The sequence below is a fragment of the Eptatretus burgeri genome, chromosome 8 (genome assembly GCF_056783735.1).
Source record: "Eptatretus burgeri isolate ZD-2024b chromosome 8, Ebu_testis_v1, whole genome shotgun sequence".
In the NCBI taxonomy this organism is placed as follows: Eukaryota; Metazoa; Chordata; class Myxini; order Myxiniformes; family Myxinidae; genus Eptatretus; species Eptatretus burgeri.
Window position 1 is genome coordinate 39,273,858 of NC_140968.1, and position 22,241 is coordinate 39,296,098.

At 43.9% G+C, this 22,241-nt stretch overlaps 2 protein-coding genes across 26 annotated transcripts in view; one reads left to right on the plus strand and one right to left on the minus strand.

Moving 5' to 3' along the window:
* Nucleotides 1–22,241, plus strand: part of LOC147021573 (dynein axonemal heavy chain 8-like) — a 238,149-nt gene that overhangs the window by 200,518 nt on the left and 15,390 nt on the right. The window lies entirely within an intron of this gene.
* Nucleotides 132–18,281, minus strand: LOC147021579 (dynein axonemal heavy chain 8-like). 4 transcript variants are annotated; one of them, XR_015060849.1, is made up of 10 exons: nt 16,887–17,869; nt 13,925–14,059; nt 13,635–13,719; nt 8,854–9,005; nt 8,254–8,443; nt 5,417–5,580; nt 4,968–5,144; nt 4,065–4,178; nt 821–912; nt 132–393 (listed from the first exon to the last, which is right to left on the minus strand). XR_015060849.1 is itself a non-coding variant. In XM_085891670.1 (10 exons), the coding sequence occupies exons 1-10, from the start codon at nt 16,980–16,982 to the stop codon at nt 355–357; spliced, it is 1,260 nt and encodes a 419-aa protein (XP_085747796.1). In that variant the 5' UTR covers nt 16,983–17,875; the 3' UTR covers nt 132–354. The 4 variants fall into 4 exon arrangements, 3 of the variants coding, with proteins under 3 accessions (XP_085747796.1, XP_085747798.1, XP_085747799.1); XM_085891670.1 differs by having other exon boundaries at nt 821–928; nt 16,887–17,875; XM_085891672.1 differs by having other exon boundaries at nt 132–912.

Sequence of the window (22,241 nt, forward strand, 5' to 3'; positions counted from 1 at the left end):
AGTGAGGCCAATCATGGAAAAGTAAGATAGAACTGACATCGAGACAAACATAAAGGAAATGATCAAGCAAGAAAAGAGGAGAGTGAGGGGTGAAAGAAACACTGAAATTACCAAGTAAGATGGTTGGGTTGGGTTAGGGAAGGTAAGTGGTGGTAATGAAGATGATGGGCCTGAAATGGGGATGACAACAGATGGTTCTGGTTGACCTCTGGTCTTGCTCCCGATACTCTCTCAGCCTGCCCATCCTCTGAAGTTATTCATTCCCTTGCTTGTTGGGTCTTTCCAGGTGGCCCACTGCACCTGTTGCTTCACGTCAGTTTGTTGCCTTTTCCTCCATTTTTTTTTTCCAGTGATTTAGGGCTGGTGTTGGAGAGCTTGTACATAAATCACATGCTGGACAAAAACAAGAGTAAGAAAGCAAGGAAACAACTGTATCTGATCATTAAAAACATCCACACAGTTTATCACATTTCAACCAGGTACCCCTGCATCCATCAGGAGCCACGCGTACAATGGGAATGTGAAACAGACCAACCAAAAGTATTCAATTAATTTGTGTCAAAATGTTTTCATGCAAGGATATGTTGCACAGGACAATTTGAGAAAATTTTACAATCGGTGCTGTTTTGCTGTTTGAGCAAATAAAACAATGGCAACCACCGACGGCAAGAACAATGCACTTGTTTCCCCACTGTCCAACTATCAGTACATTGATGATGTTCACCCGGTTGCACCTGCTGGTTGCATCATCAACAGTGCACGGCTCTGATGCTGAGGAAGAGCTTCCACCGGCAAGTTATAGAAAAGGAAGCAGACATACCTTCATTAATAAGGTGGAAATCCTTTCGGATGACTTGTAGTACCGAGAAAAGTCATGTATCGCCTTTATTTGATTGACGAGGTTCTGGATCTCTTTTGTTATGGCCACCTGCAGAAACATACAGAGAGACATTGAAGCATAATTCACATTGAATAACTTCCCTCAAGTATATCAAGGTGTTGAAAACCAGAGAGTTGGTGTCAAAGCCACCCAATGCTCGCCTGTTTGTACATTTATAGTTTTTAAAAGACGAGTCCAATAATATTTTAAATAAAGCATTGCAGTGAAGTCTGATCCAAATTATTTTAAAGCAATATATGTATTTGTATATTGTAATAAGTAAAAAAATAGTGTGGTAGATAAAAACATTAGAAAGGAAATAACTTGCACCAAAAACTTTAACATTTTCATGCTCACGCTCACGCTCAGGCTGAGGGTATTACAATAGCTCTCTGTTCTTCGAACAGGCGAGATAAAAAAGTAATATGTAGTGTTTTGACTTCACAAATATTGAGTCTGTGAAAAAGGTGCACCAACAAAATTTATTTCATTTGGACTTCATTGCATCCCTAGTACACATATTAAATGAATGGCAAGCGTCTGCTATCAACAGGCATGCATTGGGTGGCTTTGACACCATCTTAGGTTGAAATTTAAAAAAAAATTAAAATCATTTGTTAATTTCAACTTCACTACACCAATAGTATACCCCAAAGGAACCTCCATGCCAAATATCAGCATCCAAGTACACATATTAAATGAATGGCAAGCTTCTAAATAACTTGCACCAAAAACTTTAACGTTGATGTGCTACAAAAAAGTTAAGTTCAAAACAGGTCAAAAATTAAAAAAAAATTAAAATCATTTTTTAATTTCAACTTCACTACACCAATAGTATACCACAAAGGAACCTCCATGCCAAATATCAGCATCCGAGTACACATATTAAATGAATGGCAAGCTTCTAAATAACTTGCACCAAAAACTTTAACATTGATGTGCTCCAAAAAAGTTAAGTTCAAAACAGGTCAAAAATTTCAAACATTTGAAATTATTTTCTTTATTTCAACTTCACTACATCAATAATATACCCCAAAGGAACCTCCATGCCAAATATCAGCATCCTAGTACACATTAAATGAATGGCAAGCTTCTAAATAACTTGCCCAAAAACCTTAACATTTTCACGCTCACGCTGACGCTCACGCTCACGCCGGGGGTATCGCGAGAGCTCTCTGTTCTTCGAAGGGCACTCGGTGGGGTCCATTCCTCCACCACGCAATGCCTGATCCATGAGAACATATCGGGCCCAACACATTTTTGAAATATTGTGCCGTACATAGTTTTAGCCCCAACTCTCAATGCTGAGAAAAAAATGAGTTAAAAATTAAATAATTCTCGAAAAAAGATCTGGATTTGGATCTTCACAAAAATCGAATCAGTTAGTCCTTGTCACACATCCAACATGTCCACCAAGTTTCGTCCGAATCCATCCATAACGTTTTGAGATGTTGTGCTCGATATCATTTTTGGCCAAATCTCTATGTTGAAGAATTAGTTAAATAATTCTCGTATCCGAATCCGGATTCGGATCTTCACCAAAATTAAACCTTGCTGTCCTTGGCCGGTCAACGACACACGCACAAAATTTCAGAACGATTGCTTGAAAACTGTGCCCAAAAATCGTGTGACAAACAAACGCTACAAACGTCAAACGCGACAGACCAACATACTTGGGGAAAAAAAATACAAAATTCGCTGAGTTATAACAACTTCGACTGACCAATAAACTTGAAAAATCTTCGTTATTTCATGTTTGACCTCCAGATGTTATTTCACAACTGATTCAACATGCCTCAAGTGTTGTAACGAGAATGGATGCTGCGGGTTAAGGTGTTAAGTAGTTGATTCGTTGAACCACAATTTGGATGTTTCGTGTAGTTATTATTGTAAATCCCATTTTAGATCTGCCAACGTACACTCGTGTTCAGAACCTTTGTCTGCACTCCATCCCTTTGGGTTTTTCAATTTAAAATGTGATTATTCCTCATTTATTTTGTTGATTAATACCACGATCCCCTTTCTACTCACTGGCCTCACCACTCACGGCTCTCGAGCCAAATGGAGTATGCGTTCTCTTGAAATCGGGCCAATCAACAGTGCACTCGAGCCACGTGACCAATGAGCATTCCTGATGACGTCAAGACAGGAAAGGTTTTGAACTGGGTTTTTGAGTGAGAGTCGGTCATCGAATCGGGAATCCCGAGAGCGAGGTCCACATCAGAGCTGTTGAGCAGGAAATCTCGAGAGCGAGGTCTGCGTTCGGGCAGTTGAGGCAGGAATCCTGAGAGTGATGTCCGTGGCAGAGCAGTTGTGCCAAGACCTTGACAGGGTCAGAAGTGTGTGAAGGTTATCTCATTCTCTTAACAGAACTCCAAAGCGGGACTCCATACCGGAGCATCGCTGGGGGTTATTTAGGCCACCCCAGCGAAAGGAGGAACCGGTCCCATAATCTTCGGGACACCAGTGGCAATTTCTCCCAGACTGGCAGGAGATCCAGATCACAGTTCAGTGTGCGTGGGGAAATAGCTGTCTGCTTGCCCCACAGTGTCTCGGCAAGAGTGCACCACTTGGCTCGAGCACACCGAAACCACCCCGTTATCCCCCCACGAGGACATCACCCCCCCTCTTCCACACATCGTCTCACCCTTTTCTCCTTCTGTGTGTCTGACGACCTCTCAATTGAGTCCGTGTCAATTACGGTGGAGTATAAGGTAGGTGAAACCAAAATCGTTGTCGGTGATACACGTGATTTATTTTCTGATGGAGATAGCTTCTTATTGTTCTTCTTCACATTCATATTTGTTGTGACCTCCTCCACCGAAGTTGGAAGCCAGTTACGTTGCACCGCTGTTTGTCTGTCTGTCTGTCTATGAGCAGGATAACTCAAAAAGTTATGCAAGGATTCGGACAAAACTTTCTGTACAGGTTGGGTGTGTGACAACAACTAATTGGTTCAATATTTGTGAAGATCCGATCCGGCCATTTAGTGGACACAAAGCAGTTCACACTTCGCAAGACGGGGAGAGTTAACTCCATCATCACGAGGTTCGAGTTCGGTTAGGATTGGCTGGGTGCGAGTTGCAGTATCTTACTTCTAGGTATTATACAAGTGACCATAGAATATCGATTCTTTCTTGATTATAAATCATTGGCATGACAAATGATGACGAAGAAAACTTACAGGATCGCTGCTGTAAATAGGTTGACAGACTCTTTCGAGTGGAGATAAATGTGCCACGTTGTCTTTTGCCTCATTCGCAGCATCTGTGATCTTGCCGTCCATTTCTCTCCATTTCTGGGAAATATAAAGCACATATCCTGGTTTAAAAATCGATGAAATGACATCAATTAAAGAGTTAATAGCAGCGTAATCATCACTGCGCTGTTGCTGAGCAAACAACTCCATTCATCTCTCCCGTGAGACAAGATATCTGTGTAATTAATCAATTAACAAAGTCGTAGCTGCATATTGTCGTGTCCGGGTGGTTTAACCTATTCGGACGGATAGCTGAACGATTTCCCTTGGAGGCTTGCAGCTCAGATTCTCAGAGATGATGGCGCACGCAGGAAGGATAGGACGGCAAATACGGAGCAGACGGAAGCAAAGCACAATGTCGTTTATCGTGAACCCATGACAAATAGACAGACGCAAGCAACTTCAATAAATATGGGCTTTAATGAAAATAAATCAAATATTTACAATGGCAATCACATGGTGGGAGAAATTATCCTTAAACCATACCTAATTAACACAGCACCACCCCCCGTGTAGTGACGCGTCACACTTCAGCTCACAGTTTCCCGACCTAATTTACATCGAGATGTCTCCTACACGTCCACAGACCAAGCAACTCTATACATTCCTAACTTTCCTTTGAAATTCCTCCATCTAACCCACAAACATAAAATATGAACATTCTGGATATTAAAAGTGGCCGGATAATCTCAGCTCATCAGCATTGATGACATTTAAGATCAATATTGGTGAGAAGTGGAAAGCTACGGCGTTGCTTACAGAGAAACACAGAATAATTCTGGCCAACAGAGTTGCAGAATTTAAAACACCGGTCACTTTTACAGATACCTTGATGAGCTTAGAGCGTGCTGCAAGGAGGACGTTCAAAACGGTGCGGCAATCCGTCCCTTCAACTTGCTGTATAATCGAGTTCAACTTCACCGACATGAACCTCCAATACTCCAGCTCCGTCAACGGGCCAGCGTTATCTGCTTCCTTCCGGACATGTTCGCTCTCCGTCAACACCTGTGAAGCAAGATAGAATATCAGATCTCATATTTATGAAGTTAAATAGATTTTTCCACATTATGGAAGACAACAAGCCTCATGAGCACCTTCAATGCATCATCAACATAGATAGAATCACAAAATAATGGCAAAATGTTAATCAGGGAAAGTTTTTTTTTAACATCACCGGTGTCGATGTTTTCTATTATCATCATCGGTCATATTAACAAAATCATTGTTAAAATAGGGATTTATTTAAAAAAAAAATCTCATCAAAGCATCTGCTTGACCTGATATATCTGTTGATGCCAAATCAACAAGATGCCTTCAAATTCAGGCAGCAACTGAGGATCATGAGCAGCAGCCGTAATATCATCGAAGAATTGAAATCGGTTCAGGTCTATTGCGCTTGGCCTTTGCAATTCCGGAACACCTTCAATGCTTCGGACAGCGCCTGGAAAAGTAAATGTGGGTCGGTCAAAGCCAGAGCAGTTTCCTGGCCAAGGAATCAGGTCACCGGTGCTTCGTTTTCAAAATCAAAGGAAAATACTATCAAACTTTTACAGTCATTGCGGAAGGGTGGAAATGTACAAATATAAACTCTTCAAATATGTGGTGGTTTCCAAAAGCTTCGAGGAGAGAAATCATGCCCAGCTTTCGGACTTCGCTCAGCCGGTAATGGTGGTTGAAAGTGGTTGTTGTTTCCTCTGCCACTGAAGGTGGATGAAGAGACAGACGTCTCTGTCTGTCTATGAGCAGGATGTCTCAAAAAGTTACGGACAAATTTGTACGAAACTTGGTGGACAGGCTTTGGCATGTGCCGAGGACAAATTGATATGATTTTAGTGAAGATTACACATCCAGACAGAAGAATTTTTAAAGTGATTCTTCACAAATTGAGAGATAGGCCGCCAGAAAACTATATAAAGAACGATATTTCAAAAATTGTGGACGGGTCACGAGAAAACTTGGTGGATGAGTTAGATCGGTGAAAATAACAAGTCAATTAGATTTTGGTTAAAGTCCGGGTGCAGATTTGGCCTTTCGGTGGGACGTGAAACATAAACTGTTCAGCCTGGCAGAGAGAGAGGTACGAGCTCATTCCAATTCAGCCATGTTTCCATCTGATCATGAGTCCACGCTTTGAATGGACCATATTGCACATTCCCAATGTACACAGTCCCACCTGACTCACCTGCACATTTTACACCCCCAGGGCTCCCTTGGTTTCCCCCGAGACTCCACCACCACTATGGCATTTCGTGTGCTGGAAAAGCCTACATCACTCATCTGGTTGAGCCCACTGTATTGGAAGCCACTCTTCATGCTGTCAAAGCCATCAAGACATCGTCACTGTGTCAAAGTTTATCATTCACCACTGTTGCCCGATCGGTCACTTCTCCGACATGCCATCGCTCCCGATGTCAACCTCCTCTCAGCACTTATATAACATGCACAACTTGTGCACTATTAAATCCTTCCATCCCATTTGCATTTCCCTCTCCCCCCCCAATCCCATTCCCCCCTTGTCATTTAGTTCCACTGCTGGCCCACAGCATAGTATCACCAATTATCAATGCGTATGTTTGGTAATGTATTGGAACAGTGTGAGGTTAATGCTTATACACCTAAAATCAGATATCGTCATGGGAATGGCTTCAAGAGTAAAATGGGAATTGTTTATAATAGTCATTTCTGAGTACAGGTATCCCCCGCTTAACTAAGGGGCTACACACCTTTATAACCCTTTGTTTTGCGAACTTTCGTTATGTTGTTGCTCATTTTCCATTATTTGTGATTGGAAAATTACACTTCATTTCAAAACTATAATGTTTCGGTCTAAAATAATGTTTCACCTGGCCAGGGAACAGGTAGTGCAGGTTTACATGGTACCTGGAAGCAAGTCACCGATCTGACTTTGAAACTCAAAGTGACCAATATCGCAATTCTTGGCAAACAGGGACGACCAATTGGTCTCAAATTGTAAAAGAGCAGATTGTTTTTTGAACGCAACACAATTAACCTTTTTAAAGTCCATGAAATAATTTAAATTGATCAATTAACTTCAACTTTAATTGGGGACGGGTCCTTTTGCGAGTTATTAATAAATGTCAAAGCTGCTGAACGATCTTGTTTCTGTCATTTTCAACACTCTGAGCACATCTTACCTGCTGTGGAGATCAAAATGGGAAGCACAATCCATGCTCATCACTGGGATGGACGAACCAATTAAGTTGTCATTAACTTCCGTATTATAACGCACCGTGCAAAGCATTGTAATTCTTAATTTATTATGACATCATTTGCACTCTGTTCTGTTTCTCCAAATCGAATTACAAATCTATAATTAGTTAATCAGACGATGCATGGTGAGCACCATTGTTTGCAACACCAAACTTTCAACACCAAACTTTCAACACCAAAACACTGTTGGTGCGATACAATTTTTCAAGTCTTACAAAATATTTGAATAAAGTGACTAAGTGTGTCCTCTTTCATGTAAGTGGGTGACAAATGCTGTCTGCCATGTTCGTTTTCTGCAAATGAATGTGGTGTTTGTGGAGAGTCTCCTCCGGTAGTGCGTCGATGAATTCGATTTCCTCCAGTTGTTCCTCCACTGAACTCCATCGTGTTCCTCTACATCTCAGAATGTGTATTATGCCATTATTAAAAATGAACCTCACTCACAAAGTTCCACAATAAGTCCAGGCTCAGATGAAGTTTTAACTGGAACCGCTGTTCTATGGATGCAAACCTCAAATGCAGAGCACCAGAATAAGTCTCCCATCCATCCATCCATCTATCAGGACCATACTCTGTGTGGAGTGTTGGTGCTACCTAAGCAGTCTTCTCAACTATTGGACACAATCCTGGATGGGTCACCACTCCGACACAGGGTTCCAGCATGCTGGAGTACCACTCATTTTTGCCGACGTCGGAAGGATGACAGGCAGAGTCAACCCCACCTGGTATTAATTCAACAGCCGAGTGGGATTATGAACTCAGGATCGGAGGATCCCCAGACCACCACCCTCTCCATTAAGCCAACACCACGCACACAAAAAGTCTACAGTCAGATGATATTCTGCTGATGTTTAAGAGGGATATAAAAAAAAACATAACATACCATCCAAAAACGAAATGAAGCTCAATATGCTCTCTTTGAAAGTCTTTTTCGTTTTCTCTCCAGATTTGGAGTTGTTGAGTTCACCCCATTTGTCACTGACGTCCATGGCAGGGAAGTAGATGTTTGAAATTTTCATTCTTGCTCCTCGTAACACATCTTTGGTGCAATCGATTTCACCGAAATACACTTCCTGTTGGGGTTAGGTGCATTGTTAAACTTACTGATGGTTGGTTTACCGTCACTCCCTAGCATCACACCAAACAGCACAATAAGCGTGGGAAAGTGGGGAAAACTTTTTCACTTGGAGGTTGTGGGTTACGATGTGTTAATGAAGGTGGAAAGTCTGATTTAATGTGATTTCATTCCAGGCTATCAGGCAACAACAGGTGAAAAATTGGGAAGGGAATGTCTACTTTCCATCGGAACTGCACAACCACCAGTTTTCAACTCATTAAGTCCAGCGGTTTGGAAGAGTACAAAGACAAATAAACAAACAAACAGACACTCCTCAAATTATACAGAGTGTGATGAATTAAATTCATGATAAAGATTGTTAAGTTTTGTTCGTGGAGTGAATCTTGACCATTTTTCAATGATTACCTCACGTACATTCTTGACGGACAAAGCAATGTCATTTGTGCATCTCATGAAATATAGGACTAGACCGGCGGTGCAGTCTTTTGCTGGGTCGGCCAAAAAGAGGCGCAACATTTTCTCTTGTTTGAAAACAACTGAGAATTGACTTGCGCTTTCTGAAAACACAAACAACAGTCAAAGCATTTCAAAGCAACCCAAGCTATTGTCTGCAGGAATTTTCAGCTTGGCCTTCTCGACTCGAGTTATACCAGAGGTGCAACAATTGTACGTTTCCAGGATATGATTGCTATGATGGTCCATCTGGCACTATTGTTTCAAAACAGCAAGCTGAATTAAACAAGACAACAACAAAAAAAATTTTTTAAAGAAAAATGTAAAAATATAGAGGGATGAAATCTCAAAAAAAAAAACAATAAAAAAAGATAGGAATGACACCACGTCACGATTCCACAAGTCGAGCATCACGACATCTTTGAGCATCACTTGAGTTGAGCATCACGAGCCGTCTATCTGGACATGTATTGAGCATTTTATATCGTCGGGTCCCCCACTTTGGTCTCCAAACTCTCTGTTTATGGCATTTAAGGACACCGACTCTCATGGATCACACTGACTTCCTCCACTCACACAGTCAGTGTCGCTCTTAAGGGATCCTCCCATCTCTTCCTATCAAAGCTGGAGTCCCCCAAAGGGAGTGTTTTTGGCCCAGTCTTGCTCCTCATCTTTATCAATTATATCTTTCTGATTTCATGGAAAATCCTGCACATATATCTTTGCTCATGATTGCACCCTCTGCTGTATCATCATCTCTCATCCTTCAGACAAGCAGGCATGCAGCAGCCTCTTCCCTCTCTGCAGAACTTGAGAGAATCAGAAGCTGGGCCAACACTTGGAATATGTCTTTCAACCCTGACAAATCCCATACACTCACACTGTGTCTCCGTAAGGGCTGCCGAGCGAACCATCCCATCAACTTCCAAAATAAGGATCTTGAAGATGTTAAGTCACTCAAACTTTTTGGCCTCACAATCAGCCATGATCGTTCTTGGATAGCCCATGTTTCGAAGAGGGCCTCCAAAGGCAGGCGCCAACTGGTCATCCTCCATTGTTAAAGGTCTGTCCTTGGACAATCTGAACTTCAGACAAACTACAAGGCCTTCATTCGCAGCTTCATGGAGGACTGCTCCCACCTTTTGACTGGCAACCCTGACTCACATCTTGCCCGACTTGACGTCATGAAAAGCAAGGCCCTCAAAATCATCGGGATCTCCCATGATGAAGCTGAGTGTCCAGGCCTGTTATCGTTTCATCGGAGACAGGTTGTTGGCCTCTCTGTAGTCTTCAGCCACCTTTTTGGTCTTTCACCGTCTGCCCTATCTTGGCTCTCTCCCTCCCAGGATTCTGCAGGGTGCACATGGTCTAACAGTCACCCTCTTCTTATTAAACTCTGAATATCCAGGCTCACTCCTCACCTCCACTCATTTGTTCTTCTCTTCTCTCACCTGAACAACCAACTTCTCCAATCTATTCAATCCCATTCTTCCCTCCAACACTTCAATACAGCCCATTCCCATGACTTCATCTCATTCCCCCCATCCATACGAATGATCTCTTCCACCCCAAATGACCCCGTTCCGAAGTACTCCCACTTTTCCAGGTTATTGTGATCTTGTTTTCCACCTCTCCCTCACCTCTTTTTGTTCGTCAGTTTGTCAGTTGGTTTGTTCCTTTTCTGTTTTCATCCCCACTTTCCCACTCCTCTTCTTGCTGTGTTTCATCTTGAAGATGACATGATCATTCATTTGATACATTTCATATGCAGCATGTGGCTGTTTAGGGGTGGCTGGTTCATGGTTTCAGCGCCCACAGGATCATTACTGGGCTTGGTGTTCCAACTCTGGTGATGTGGCAAAGAACACTGACCATGTGCTCGTTGATGGTCGTTGGAGGATGATTCAGAACTGAGGGTCTACCGGAGTGCTCAGTTCCTCAAAACCAACTGCAGGCTTGTTTTAGCAACTGTGAAGTTTCAGCTTAAATCTGGGAGAATGGTGCCAACCAGCCAAGGCTGGATATTGGCAGGCTCAAGGATGAGAGGGATTTGGGGGGGGGGGGGTCTGGGTGCTTCAGGGAATCCTGAAGAGTTGTGGAGTGCCTTCAGTAACACTATCCTTGATGTTGCCAGTGGATGTCTTCGAACACACCGAAGGGTGAAGAAGAACTTTGTCTCTCAAGGGACAATGAATACCATTGACTAGAGTTGCAGTGCCAGGCCTAATGGTGGAGCTGAGATAAAACTGGACGTGTACTGAGGGCGGACAAGGAGGTCTATGTGTAAGGAATCTGTGAGGGGGTAGAGCATCACCTGTGGTCAGGTGATTATCGTCCTGCTTGCAAAGGAATTCTTTCATTGCGTTCGTCCAAGCCCGCCCCTCGGTGTACTGGAGTGAGAGCGGAGAGTGGTGGAGCTTGATAGAGGAGTCTGAAATGAAGGCCCGTTGGGTCGGTTACTTTGAGCAACTGTACCAGGATGATACACCAGCTGGTGAGTTGGATGTCATGGGTGTTACTGTCCTTATTGCTGACCCTCCAATCAACTGTGAACCGTCTTAGGTTGTGGGAAGACAGGCTGCGGTGACCTACTTGAAAGGGGTTAAAGCTCCTGGGATTCTGTGGCATCCATGCTGAACTTTTCAATGCTGGTGAAAAGGCAGTACTCATGTGGTTGCACGCAGTTCGCTTTGGAGCAAAGGCATCAGCCTAACTGATGGGAAGGGGAGCCCTGTTGTCCCTCGAAGGAAAGGGAGGGGTGGTCGTCAGGCATGATCCCAACTACCGAGGGTTGACGCTGCTCTCAATGCCTTGCAACGTTCTTTGCTCGGATAATTCTTGATAGTGTTCGCCACCATCTGTTTGAGCACAAGAGCCCACACCAGTCGGGCTTTACCCCAAAGAGGTCAATGACTGACCATGTTCTTGCTCTCCGGGTCTTCACCAAACGCAGACGAGAGTTTTGGCAGGGACTGCTTGAAGCCTATGTTGATCTCTGCAAAGTGTTTGATTCTGGGAATCGGGAATCGGGAAACGAATCAATCTGATTTCTTAACTATACTCTGGTACTGAGAGTGCTGTGAGGTGTGGTGGTTCCATGTCTGACTTATTTCCAATTGCGACTGGAGTTTTTCAGGGGTGTGTATTGGCTCCCACACTTTTCAGCGCTTGTACGGACTGGATTCTGGGGACGATGTCGGAGAGATCAAGCTGCGGTGCAGCGTTTGAAAGTTTTGAGATCTCTCACCTTGATTTCTCAGATGATGCAGTCACTGGATATCCCAAAAGATTGTGGAGACGTTGCATATCCTGATGGGAGTCCTCAAGGTGGTGAATGAGGAGTCGGAGTCTTTGGGATTGTGGGTTTCCTGTGTCAAAACTAAGAGTCAGGCTTTCAATGACATCTTGGATGTTGCTTTCTTGTCTGTACCTGTTTGTGGTGAGGATGTTGAGATCGTAAAGAGATTCACTTACCTTGGCAGTGACATTCGTATCTCCGCATGTTGTGAGCGAGAGGTTTAGAGACATCTGGGGAGTCATGGATTCACTGTACCATGGGGTGTGGTGCTGTCGGGACCTATGCAGGATGACAAAAGTCCGAGTCTGAGGTCCTTGGTACTTCCAGTCTTACTCAACGGATGTGAAACATGGATTCTGACCAGGGATCTGAGATGTAGACTGAAGTCCTTCGGTACCAGATCTCTTCGGAGAATCCAATGCTCTCACTGGTCAGACTTTGTATCCGATGAGAGGTTGCTAAGAGAGACTCAGATGAGATTTGTTTCCTGTATAGTCCATGTGCATCAGCTGTGGCTGTCTGGACATGTGTCTCGTTTTCCTGACGCTGATCCTGCTCACCAGATTCTCTCAGCGAGGGAGCCTCGTGAGTGGAGGAGGCCGATGGGCCGACCACGATCCTCCTGGTTGCAGCAGGTTGGTCGGCATCTCAAGGAGATGGGGATGGGCCAGGCATCTGCCTGGAAGGATGGCAAGACGGAGGCCCCTGGAGTACCGGCGGAAAGTGGACGCAGCGACATGCTACTTCTGCGCATGTTCCCATACCTGACCTGATGTGTCTGCAGTTTGCATCACTGCTGTGAGCGCAGCTATGGGGTGCCCTCTGGCGGATGGAGCAGGACTTCAAGGAATTTGGCCAGGGTACCGAGCGATAGCTTCCCAACTCTTCACGAAGAATACCCGTCAGATCTTTAAAGTTCACCAACTCATACGAGCAGATGGAACACCTCGTTTAACATCCATCCAAGGGATATCACACACATTGATGACTCGCCCTGCCTACGAGACACCAGGATGACAGTTTATCACTCTGCCTAGATTCAAATCTGGACGAGCCGGCTCAGAGGTGAGAGACTTCAAAAAATACAATGAAACACCGACACTGCATCACATAGAAACTACACAGAATTTACTTATTCCTTTGAGATTGTACGTGGCTGCAAGCCACAATAATGGGATATGGAAAATGTGAATAAAGCAACAAGATAAATCTGTGTAATTGGATTCAATGCATACGAGCTAACCCCCTCCCCACCGCAAAGCTCACCTGCCCCATTCACCTTTCCCAGGCACGCACAATAAATTGATGACTATTTTCAAAAAAATTGTCGGAAAAATTATTTTGTTTTGATGACACAGCTTGTCCAAACACGGCAATTGCCAAAGGATTTCAAGCAAAAACTTCACCGTTTAAACTAACCAACGGAGAAACTCACCAATCCCCGGAGGTTGTGCTTCTTGGTAAAAGAAGGTCACAACTCTTCGACCTTCCTTTGCGCAGAAATTGATGAGAGGTTGAATCTAAACAATATATTAAAAAAAAACTTTTTAAATGCATGAAACCTGGAAATGAGATGGACATCAAAAATGTAGCATCACAATGAAATACAAAATGTTTATCTTTCAATCAAACTTACTTTTTTTAATAAAGCTAAACAAATAATATTGTTTTGACATTGCTTAAAAAAAAGAGAAACAACACAATCTGGGAAACAACTAGACTTACTGACAGCGAATCCAAAATGAACTCCTCAACAGCAGTCTGCTCGATTCCCAATCTTTTTGATAGAACCTCAAAAAGATATTTCATAGCCGGTTCAACTTGAAGCTTTCTTTGCTCTCTTTGTGCTTTGTATCGAGCCTGCAAGAAATAATAAATAAATACTGATATATAGACATATATCACCATTTCTTTAATACCATGAAGTCAATTCACACTCAGAGAGGGTGGAGTCATAAGCAAAGAGATAAAGAGGATTTTCCAGAGTGTCGGAGAGATCATTGATGAAAACCAGAAAAAGAACAGGGCCCAGAACGCTACCTTGAGGAACTCCTGCCTGGACAGGAAGAGGGGATGAAAGAACTCCATTTGGAGCCACACGTTGGCTGCGACAAGAGAGGAAGTCTGCGAGCCATGAGTGGAGATGGCCTTGGATACCATAGGAAGAGAGTTTGGTGAGCAGAGCAGGGTGCCAGAAAATGTCAAAAGCATGCAATATGTCTCGGGATATGGCTCTGAGTTCATGTCTGGCATTGAGGACCTCCATCCATTGTTGGGAAAGCAGAAGCAGCATATCCAGGGTAGAATGACCTGGTCTGAAACCAAATTGATGATCGGAAATCAGACCATTGGAGAAGAGGAAGGATTTAATGTCTGAAGCGATGATGGATTCCGTAGCCTAACTGATGATTTGGAGAAGGCTGATTGGTCTGTAGTTTCAGGGATCTGTTTTCGCACCTTTTTTATGCAGGGCAGTAATGTTTGCTGATTTCCAAGCGGATGGAAGATGACCTTGAGCAAATGAGAGGGTGAATAGAACAGAGAGAGGGTGAGCAACAGCAGAGCAGCAGGTTTTTAGGACACGTGGGCTGATGCCATCTGGGCCAGTTGCAGAATCTATGTCGAGGTGTGACAGCAATCTCTCCACTTTGTCAGACGAAAAGGACACAAAGTCCAGTGACAGTTGGGTGCGACTGTGTAAGGTGGGTAGAGAAAGCGATGGGTTTCAGACAAGATTTTGATGCAAACACCGGGTTTAGGCATTCAGCCTTTTCACGTGTGGTATCAGCAGTGCGGCCATTTGAGGTAAGGGAGGGGATGGAGGGGGAACATCCACCACAAACAGATTTGATTAGATGCCACCAGGATTTGGAGGAGGGAGAGGTTTGAGAGTTCAGACTTTTGCTTGGAAAGATTGTGTTTTCTGGCTCTCCTGAGGGTAGATACACACTTGTAACGAGCTTTATGGATGGAGCTGAGATTACCCTCAGTTGGGTTTGCTTTCCACGAGGCAAAGGCAAGTTGTTTCAGGACAACAGCCTGGCCACAAGCTTCAGTGAACCATGGGCGGGAGGAAGGGTCGGACAACTGAAGACGAGAGGAGATAAATCTGTACATGAGGGAGAGCAAGTTTCTTTGAAAGAATTCCCAGGATGAGTTGATGTCGGAGAAAGGAGCGATGGGAGACCAGTGTAGAAACTTGATGGCTGCTCGGAGACCCTGCCAATCAGCTTGAGTGAAAAGCCAGACTGGACGGTGCTGAGGTGGTTCTCTGATAACACCCAGAGAGAAGTCATTAAACCAGTTTCATTCCTCCAGGGGTTATCAATTAAACTGAATCAGTTGATGTGGGAAAGAGTGTCAAGAACTCGCTCACACAGCATCAGGAATACACGAAAATTTATTGCAGGACAGGACAATGAAAATGGAAGAACCTGGACAGTAAATAAAAAAATATATATTTATGACTAATAAAAAAATGAAAATCTCATATTCTAGTTATCTCCACCCACCGAAGGTGTGAATGAAACACTGGGATTTTTTTACATGATCCTTCACCATTGAGAGATCGGACTAAAAAACGAAATACAGCATGATATCTCAAAAAGTTGTGGACAGATTCAGACAAAATTTGGTGGACACATTGGATGTGTGACGAGGAAGAATTGATTCAATTTTGGTGAAGATCCGAATATGAATCCGCATACAAATGATTTAATTTTTTAATTGATTGTTCACCATTGAGAGATCTGGCGAAATTGATGAATATCACAATATCTCAAAAAGTTGTGGATAGATTCGGACGAAACTTGAACACATTAGGTGACAAGGACGAATTGATTCAATTTTGGTGAAGATCCGAATCCGAATCCGAATACAAGATTTATTTAATTTTTGAAGTATTTCTTCACCATTGATCGGGCCAAAAATGATATCTCGCCTGATGTTTCAAAAATGTATTGGTCCCGATATGTTTTCATGGATTAGACATTACGTAGCACAGGTATGCGCTCTATCGAGTGCCCTTCGACGTCGTTTTTAATGTTTTAATCTCGCATCAAGAACCTGGCTGATATCATGTTGCATCAGTGGGGGAAAAAAAATTATCAAAATGTCGAGCAATTTGGAGGTGAAAAGCAGAAATCTGCCAAATGGTATCAGTCTAAGATATCGATTATACAATTTGTTGACAAACTTACTGGTCCGGTTGTCCTGACAAGACGGTGCAGCGTACTCACCTTTAAGTTGTCTCGACCTGGGTTCAATTCCTGACCAGATTATAAACTGTCGGATTGATGCTTCACAAGCAGAATCAATTTCATCGCAAAGCAAGCCGGCCCTCAGATATACCAGAAGGTGGGAACACATCTGCTAAGATAAGTTGTTGGACGTTGAGGTCCCATGGTATTTTGATGAAGATGAGATAAGTCATCACCAACACTTTGCCAAATTATTGCCATAATCTGCTTGGGGCACTGCATCAGCAGTTTCATTACTCTTCCAGAAAAGATTCTCCCTGCGGGGCCGAACTCATAATTTATTCCCATTCGATGATGCATACTAGATCAGGGATGGGTGGCAGAGGTGGTGGTGGTCACGTCAATTTTGTTGTCCTTTGCGGTTCTGAGATCTAACAACAGGCTGCTTTGTGTTCGAATTCAAAAATTCAAAGCAAAGGTGTAATCACCTGCTTCTCTTTGTTGGTTTCTTGGCTAATAACTCCGTAGCTGCGAGTTGTCCTGCATTCTTCACCTTGTTTGAAACCATCTTGAGTTGATTCCATTTTATACCTGTCAAGACAGCAATGCTTCCATCACAATGTGATTTTTCAGTGTGTAAATTATTCTTTCAAGACAAAGTGAAGATCAAAACGTACATTTCCCCATATATCCCAAACACCAACTACATAGGGCAGGCTGGAATTTCCTTAAACACGTTTAGGTTCATTCAAAGGACACCGTCACCGCTGTAACGCTGTAACATTCATCCAAATCTGTAACTTTTTGAAAAGTAGGCAAGTAATCGAAAAATGAATAAAAATGAATCGATTAATTGATTCATCGATAAATCAAAAATTCCGTTTAAATCGCCAAATCGCATGTTCATTGTGGGCTCCAAATATCAGTTTCCAAGCCCAAAAGGTCCCTGAGATACTTCCCGGATGAGAACGAAAATAAATAATTAATAAATCGATGTAAGCCTGGTGTTGGCTTCGTGGTTCGGGTAGCAGCCGCTGGCTTGGGGTCTTAGGGTCCTGAGTTTCAGCCATATTTGCTGCTGAATTAACGCCAGGTGGGGTTGACTTAGCCCGTCAGCCTTCTGAGGTCGGCGAAATGAGTACTAATTGTACTGGCTGAGGGGCACTGCATCAGTGGCAAAGTCGTGCCCCAACTAAATGATAGTGACCCGGCAACCGAGCTGTCACACGTCTGGTGTTGGCTTCCCGGTTCGGGTGGTGGTTTGGGATCCTCGGGTCCTGAATTCAAGCCATGTTTTTCCGCTGAATTAACACCAGGTGGGGTTGACTCAGCCTGTCATCCTTCCGAGGTCGGTGAAATGATCCCCAGTGTATTGTTAATAGTGTGCTGACCTTTCCCAGGTTGTGATTTTTTTTAACCCCCGACTCCCTCTCTTATTTTCGTTCGTCAGTTGGTTTGTTCTTTTTTTACGTTTTCCCCCACTTTCCCCCCTTCCTCTTGTTGTCATGTTTGACCTTGTTCTCCCCACGCGTCCTTCTCACCCTTGGGGTTGGGCTGAGGAAGCTTGACGCAAGTCTTTCACGAACCGGATGGCCAGGCATGACGTTCAACCAAGGTTTGGACAGGAATTTGGAAAAAAAAACAATTTGTATATCTTGTCGAGGTTCGAATGAGAGTAAACACACAACACACAGCGAGGGGGGCATGAGACAAGAGGGGCGTGAGTGGGAAGGACAAAGCAGTGGGAAAACAGAGACATTAGGAGATCTGTTGAAGGGAGAGGGATGGGGAACATGGGGAATACAAGATGGACATTACAGGGACTTTCAGGAAGGAAAGCAGATAATTTGAAGGAGGTGGGTTTGGGGTGGATTAACGGGGGTAGAAAAGATCGAGGATTTGGATGGGGGATGATAAGATGATAAGAGGTGGTGGTGAACGGCTGTTTTGAAGGCCTGGAGGGAAGAATGGGATTGAACAGAGAGAGGGAGTTTATTCCAAAGGTGGGGAAAAAGAGGAATGAAAGAGTGAAGGTGAGCAATGATTCGTGATTTTGGTAGTTTTACTAGAAAGGGGTTGTTGGTGGACCTTGAGCGACCTGTGGAAATATGGTGGGGACAAATCGCAGACATAGGAGACGAGAGAGAGAGAGAGAGAGAGAGAGAGAGAGAGAGAGAGACAGAGAGAGAGAGAGAGAGAGAGAGAGAGAGAGAGAGAGAGAGACATAGGGGGGCAAGACCGGAGAAGAGACGGCAGTGGACAGAAAGACCACCGAGCTGCCTGCGGTGAGAGAGTGAGAGACCCAAAGACTCAACCTCACCGTGGGAGATAACAATGATCCGAAATGCCTTGGTTTCCACTGCGTGAAGCCAAGAAAGGTGAGAGGCAGGAGCACCAGCCCAGAGGGTAGAGCAGTACTCCATCAGGCTGTGGACGAAAGCTTTGTATCTGCTTAGGGGCTCAGGTGGGCCGAGGAAGGACTTTGCACGACAGAGGATTCCCAGTCGGCGACTGGTTTTGGAGGCCAGGTTGGAAATTGTTCGCATTCAAGCTGACCTTCCGACATAAGGTACAACAGTTTCAACGAGCACCATCCATCGAAAATTCCGAGTAAGGACTTTGTACGGTTAGATGGAGGATTCCCAGTCGGTGACTGGCTTTGGAGGTGAGGTTGGAAATGTGGATTTCCCAGGAAAGATCATGGCAGATTGTGTGACCCAGAAGCTTGAACGAAAGGACTTCGTCCAGAGGATTGTTGAGAAAGTGGATGGAGGGGGGTGTGGGGGGTTCCAAACGGTCCTTTCGGAAAAACATGGTGAGAGTGTGAGAGACATTTTTGTTGGAGACATAGACAAAGGAGAGACATAGTGAGGGGAGATATTTGTTCATGCTGCTGGTGATAGCTCACCTCCTCTTCACGAAGGACACCGATGAATCTTTAACATCCACCGACTAATGCCGGCAGACGGAAAGACCGCTTAACGTTCATCCGAGCTGCGGTGCACACTGTTGTGTTAGCATAGTCACGTGATACATCAGCGGATCACAGTCATGTGAGCAAGCCGCCGGGGATTGAGATTCCGCCATGTCGGCAGCAATACATGAGTCATGCTGACCCCGGTCCCTTGTGTTCCTGTGGTCTTTCAGATAGATTGATGATTCAAAAACGTCAGAAACACTCGTTATCTCCATTAACTGTGTAACCGGAACAACAACACCATTCATAACCTGCTGTGTTCACCTGTCAGAGGATCCTAGTGATGCTTGTTATAAATATTGCAGGAAAGGTTTCGATTCTGAGCGAATCTCTGCACAGTAAGCACTTCACAGATGATCCCCTTCGTCAACCTGACCACAGATTATATTATCCAAGTGAGTCATGATGTCACCCACTTCCAAAGTTATTAAAGTATTTGGCAGATCATTGAAAATGACGTCAAGAGGTTAAGAACTCTGCGACATTTTGTTACATGGAACAGATTTGACTCCCCAATCACATCAGACGAGCCCGACGTGATGAAAGATTTTCTGGAGCCATGAGGATGTCAGGTTGGCACCAGCACAGTTTGTGAAGTTTTCCATTCCATGGAATACCACAAAAGAGCAGCTGTTTACAGGTGTTTTTGAGTGAAACGACCAGGTACACATCTTGTGTCAGGTTCTGCTGGGTGAGTTGTGAAGTCAATTCCATGATGACCTGCAATGATCACAAATTGTGAAAGAATAACGTGATGTACAATCCTACCTCCAATACCTATAAAGAGATGCAGACTACAGGACTTGGGAGTGGAGAGGTACAAGTTTTCATTCTTCTTCTTCTTCTTCTTTCATCTTCTCCAATTTTTGAACTTCGGGTCGACACAAAACCGCTTGACCACCCTTCTCCATGTCAAACTGTCAGTTGACGTTTCTTCTTCCAATTCCATGACTCCTAAATCTCTCGCCACCACAGTTTCCACAGATCTAATGTCTCTGTTCCCCAGTGTTTTGTCCTCCCCTCTCTCAGCCCTCTTGTTTCATGCCCCCCTTGCTGTGCGTTGTGTGTTAGCTCCCATCCGAGCCTCGATAATGTATACAAAAAAAAATCAACAAAAAAGCTCGTTAATTTTGGCACGTTCCTAAATTAAATGTAATTCTCCAAACAATAGAAAAAGGATAAGTTTAATGCTTTGGAAATTTCACATTCTGGAGGGAACTTAGCTTTGCTGAAAGTAAATAGGGATATCGACTTCGTTTCTTTAATTAGTCCATGAGAGTGGATCGTGGAAAATCATGGATTCGCTCCAAGCTCCCAATTTGAAAACGATCGTACTTAAAAAAACGATGTATGCAGAGATTTGTGGTGATGATGAAGAGGCATTCAATAATATGAGTGAGGAAAGTGAAAAAAATCTTCATCATGAGGAAGAGGTTGAAGAGAGTGGAAGAGGGGTTGGAGAGAGAAAGAGCGAGGGGTAGGAAAAAGAGAGAAAGAGAGAGGGGGGAGGAAGAGGGGGGAGGAAGAGGGGTGGGAGACAGTGGAGAAAATAGGAGAGAGAGATATAGAGATAAAAAGAGAGAGGATGGGGTGGGAGAGGAAGAGGGGTGAGAGAGAGAGAGAAGGGTGGGAGAGGGAGAGGATGGTAGAGGGACAGTGGAGAATAGGAGAGAGAGAGAGAGATAAAGAGAGAGAGAGAGAGAGGGGGGGGGAGGGAGAGGAAGAGGGGAGGAAGGGGAAGGGGGGTGGGTGAGGGAGAGGAGTGAGAGAGGGACAGTGGAGAAAAATAGGAGAGAGAGAGAGATAGAGAGAGAGGGGTGGGGGTGGGAGAGGAGGAGGGGTGGGAGAGGGAGAGGGGTGGGAGAGGGACAGTGGAGAAAATAGGAGAGAGAGAGAGAGAGAGAGAGAGAGAGAGAGAGAGAGAGAGAGAGAGAGAGAGAGAGAGAGAGAGAGAGAGAGAGAGAGAGAGAGAGAGAGAGAGAGAGAGAGAGAGAGAGAGAGAGAGAGGAGTGGGGGGTGGGAGAGGGAGTCCAGAAGATGTGATGTAATGTCACTGCGAGAGACGGCACACACATGAATGAATCACCCTGCCTGCGAAATACCCAGATGAAAGTTTACAGCTGGGTCAGGGTTCAAACGTTTCAAAGCCATTATACCTGGAAAAATCACAGAACCATCGGAAAGCATTCATAAAAGCAAGTCAATTAAAACTTGCATCCGTTGAAGACAAAGTCTTCAATATCCCCCGCCATAGTAAATGAGGATTAACAAACTCATATTCCCTAAGCGTGTGCAATATGGATGTGAAGTTTCCCCTTGATCTGACCAGCCGTTCTGGAGAAGATGTTTGAAGGTTTTAGGGTAGATTCAATATGGCTGCCAAACCATGTGACCTATCAATTAAAAATTAACAAACTTCTGAAAGGATGTCTTGGGGAAAGTGTATGTGAAATTTTGCCTCAATCTGTCCAGCCGTTCTGGAGAAGATTTTTAAAATTTATTATTTTCAATCGAAGTTGGCTGACGAACCATGTGACCTATGACATCATAAATTTATATTCTGCCTCCAATCCTGCAGTGGAATACGTGTGTGAAGTTTCGTGTTAATCGGATGTGTTTTTTCTATCCAAGATGGCCGCCAAACCGTGTGACTTGTGACATCATAATTTTTACTATGTATGCAGACATGGTGGAAGATGAGAGTTGCAAATTTTCGCTTCGTTAGGTAATGTGATTCCAGAGAAAACATTATTTAATATTTTTCTTCAATCCAACATGGCTGCCAAACCATGTGACCTATCAATTCGAAAATATCAAAAGGCACTAGTTCACCACTTGCTTGATATGTGTACCAAATTTTGTAAAT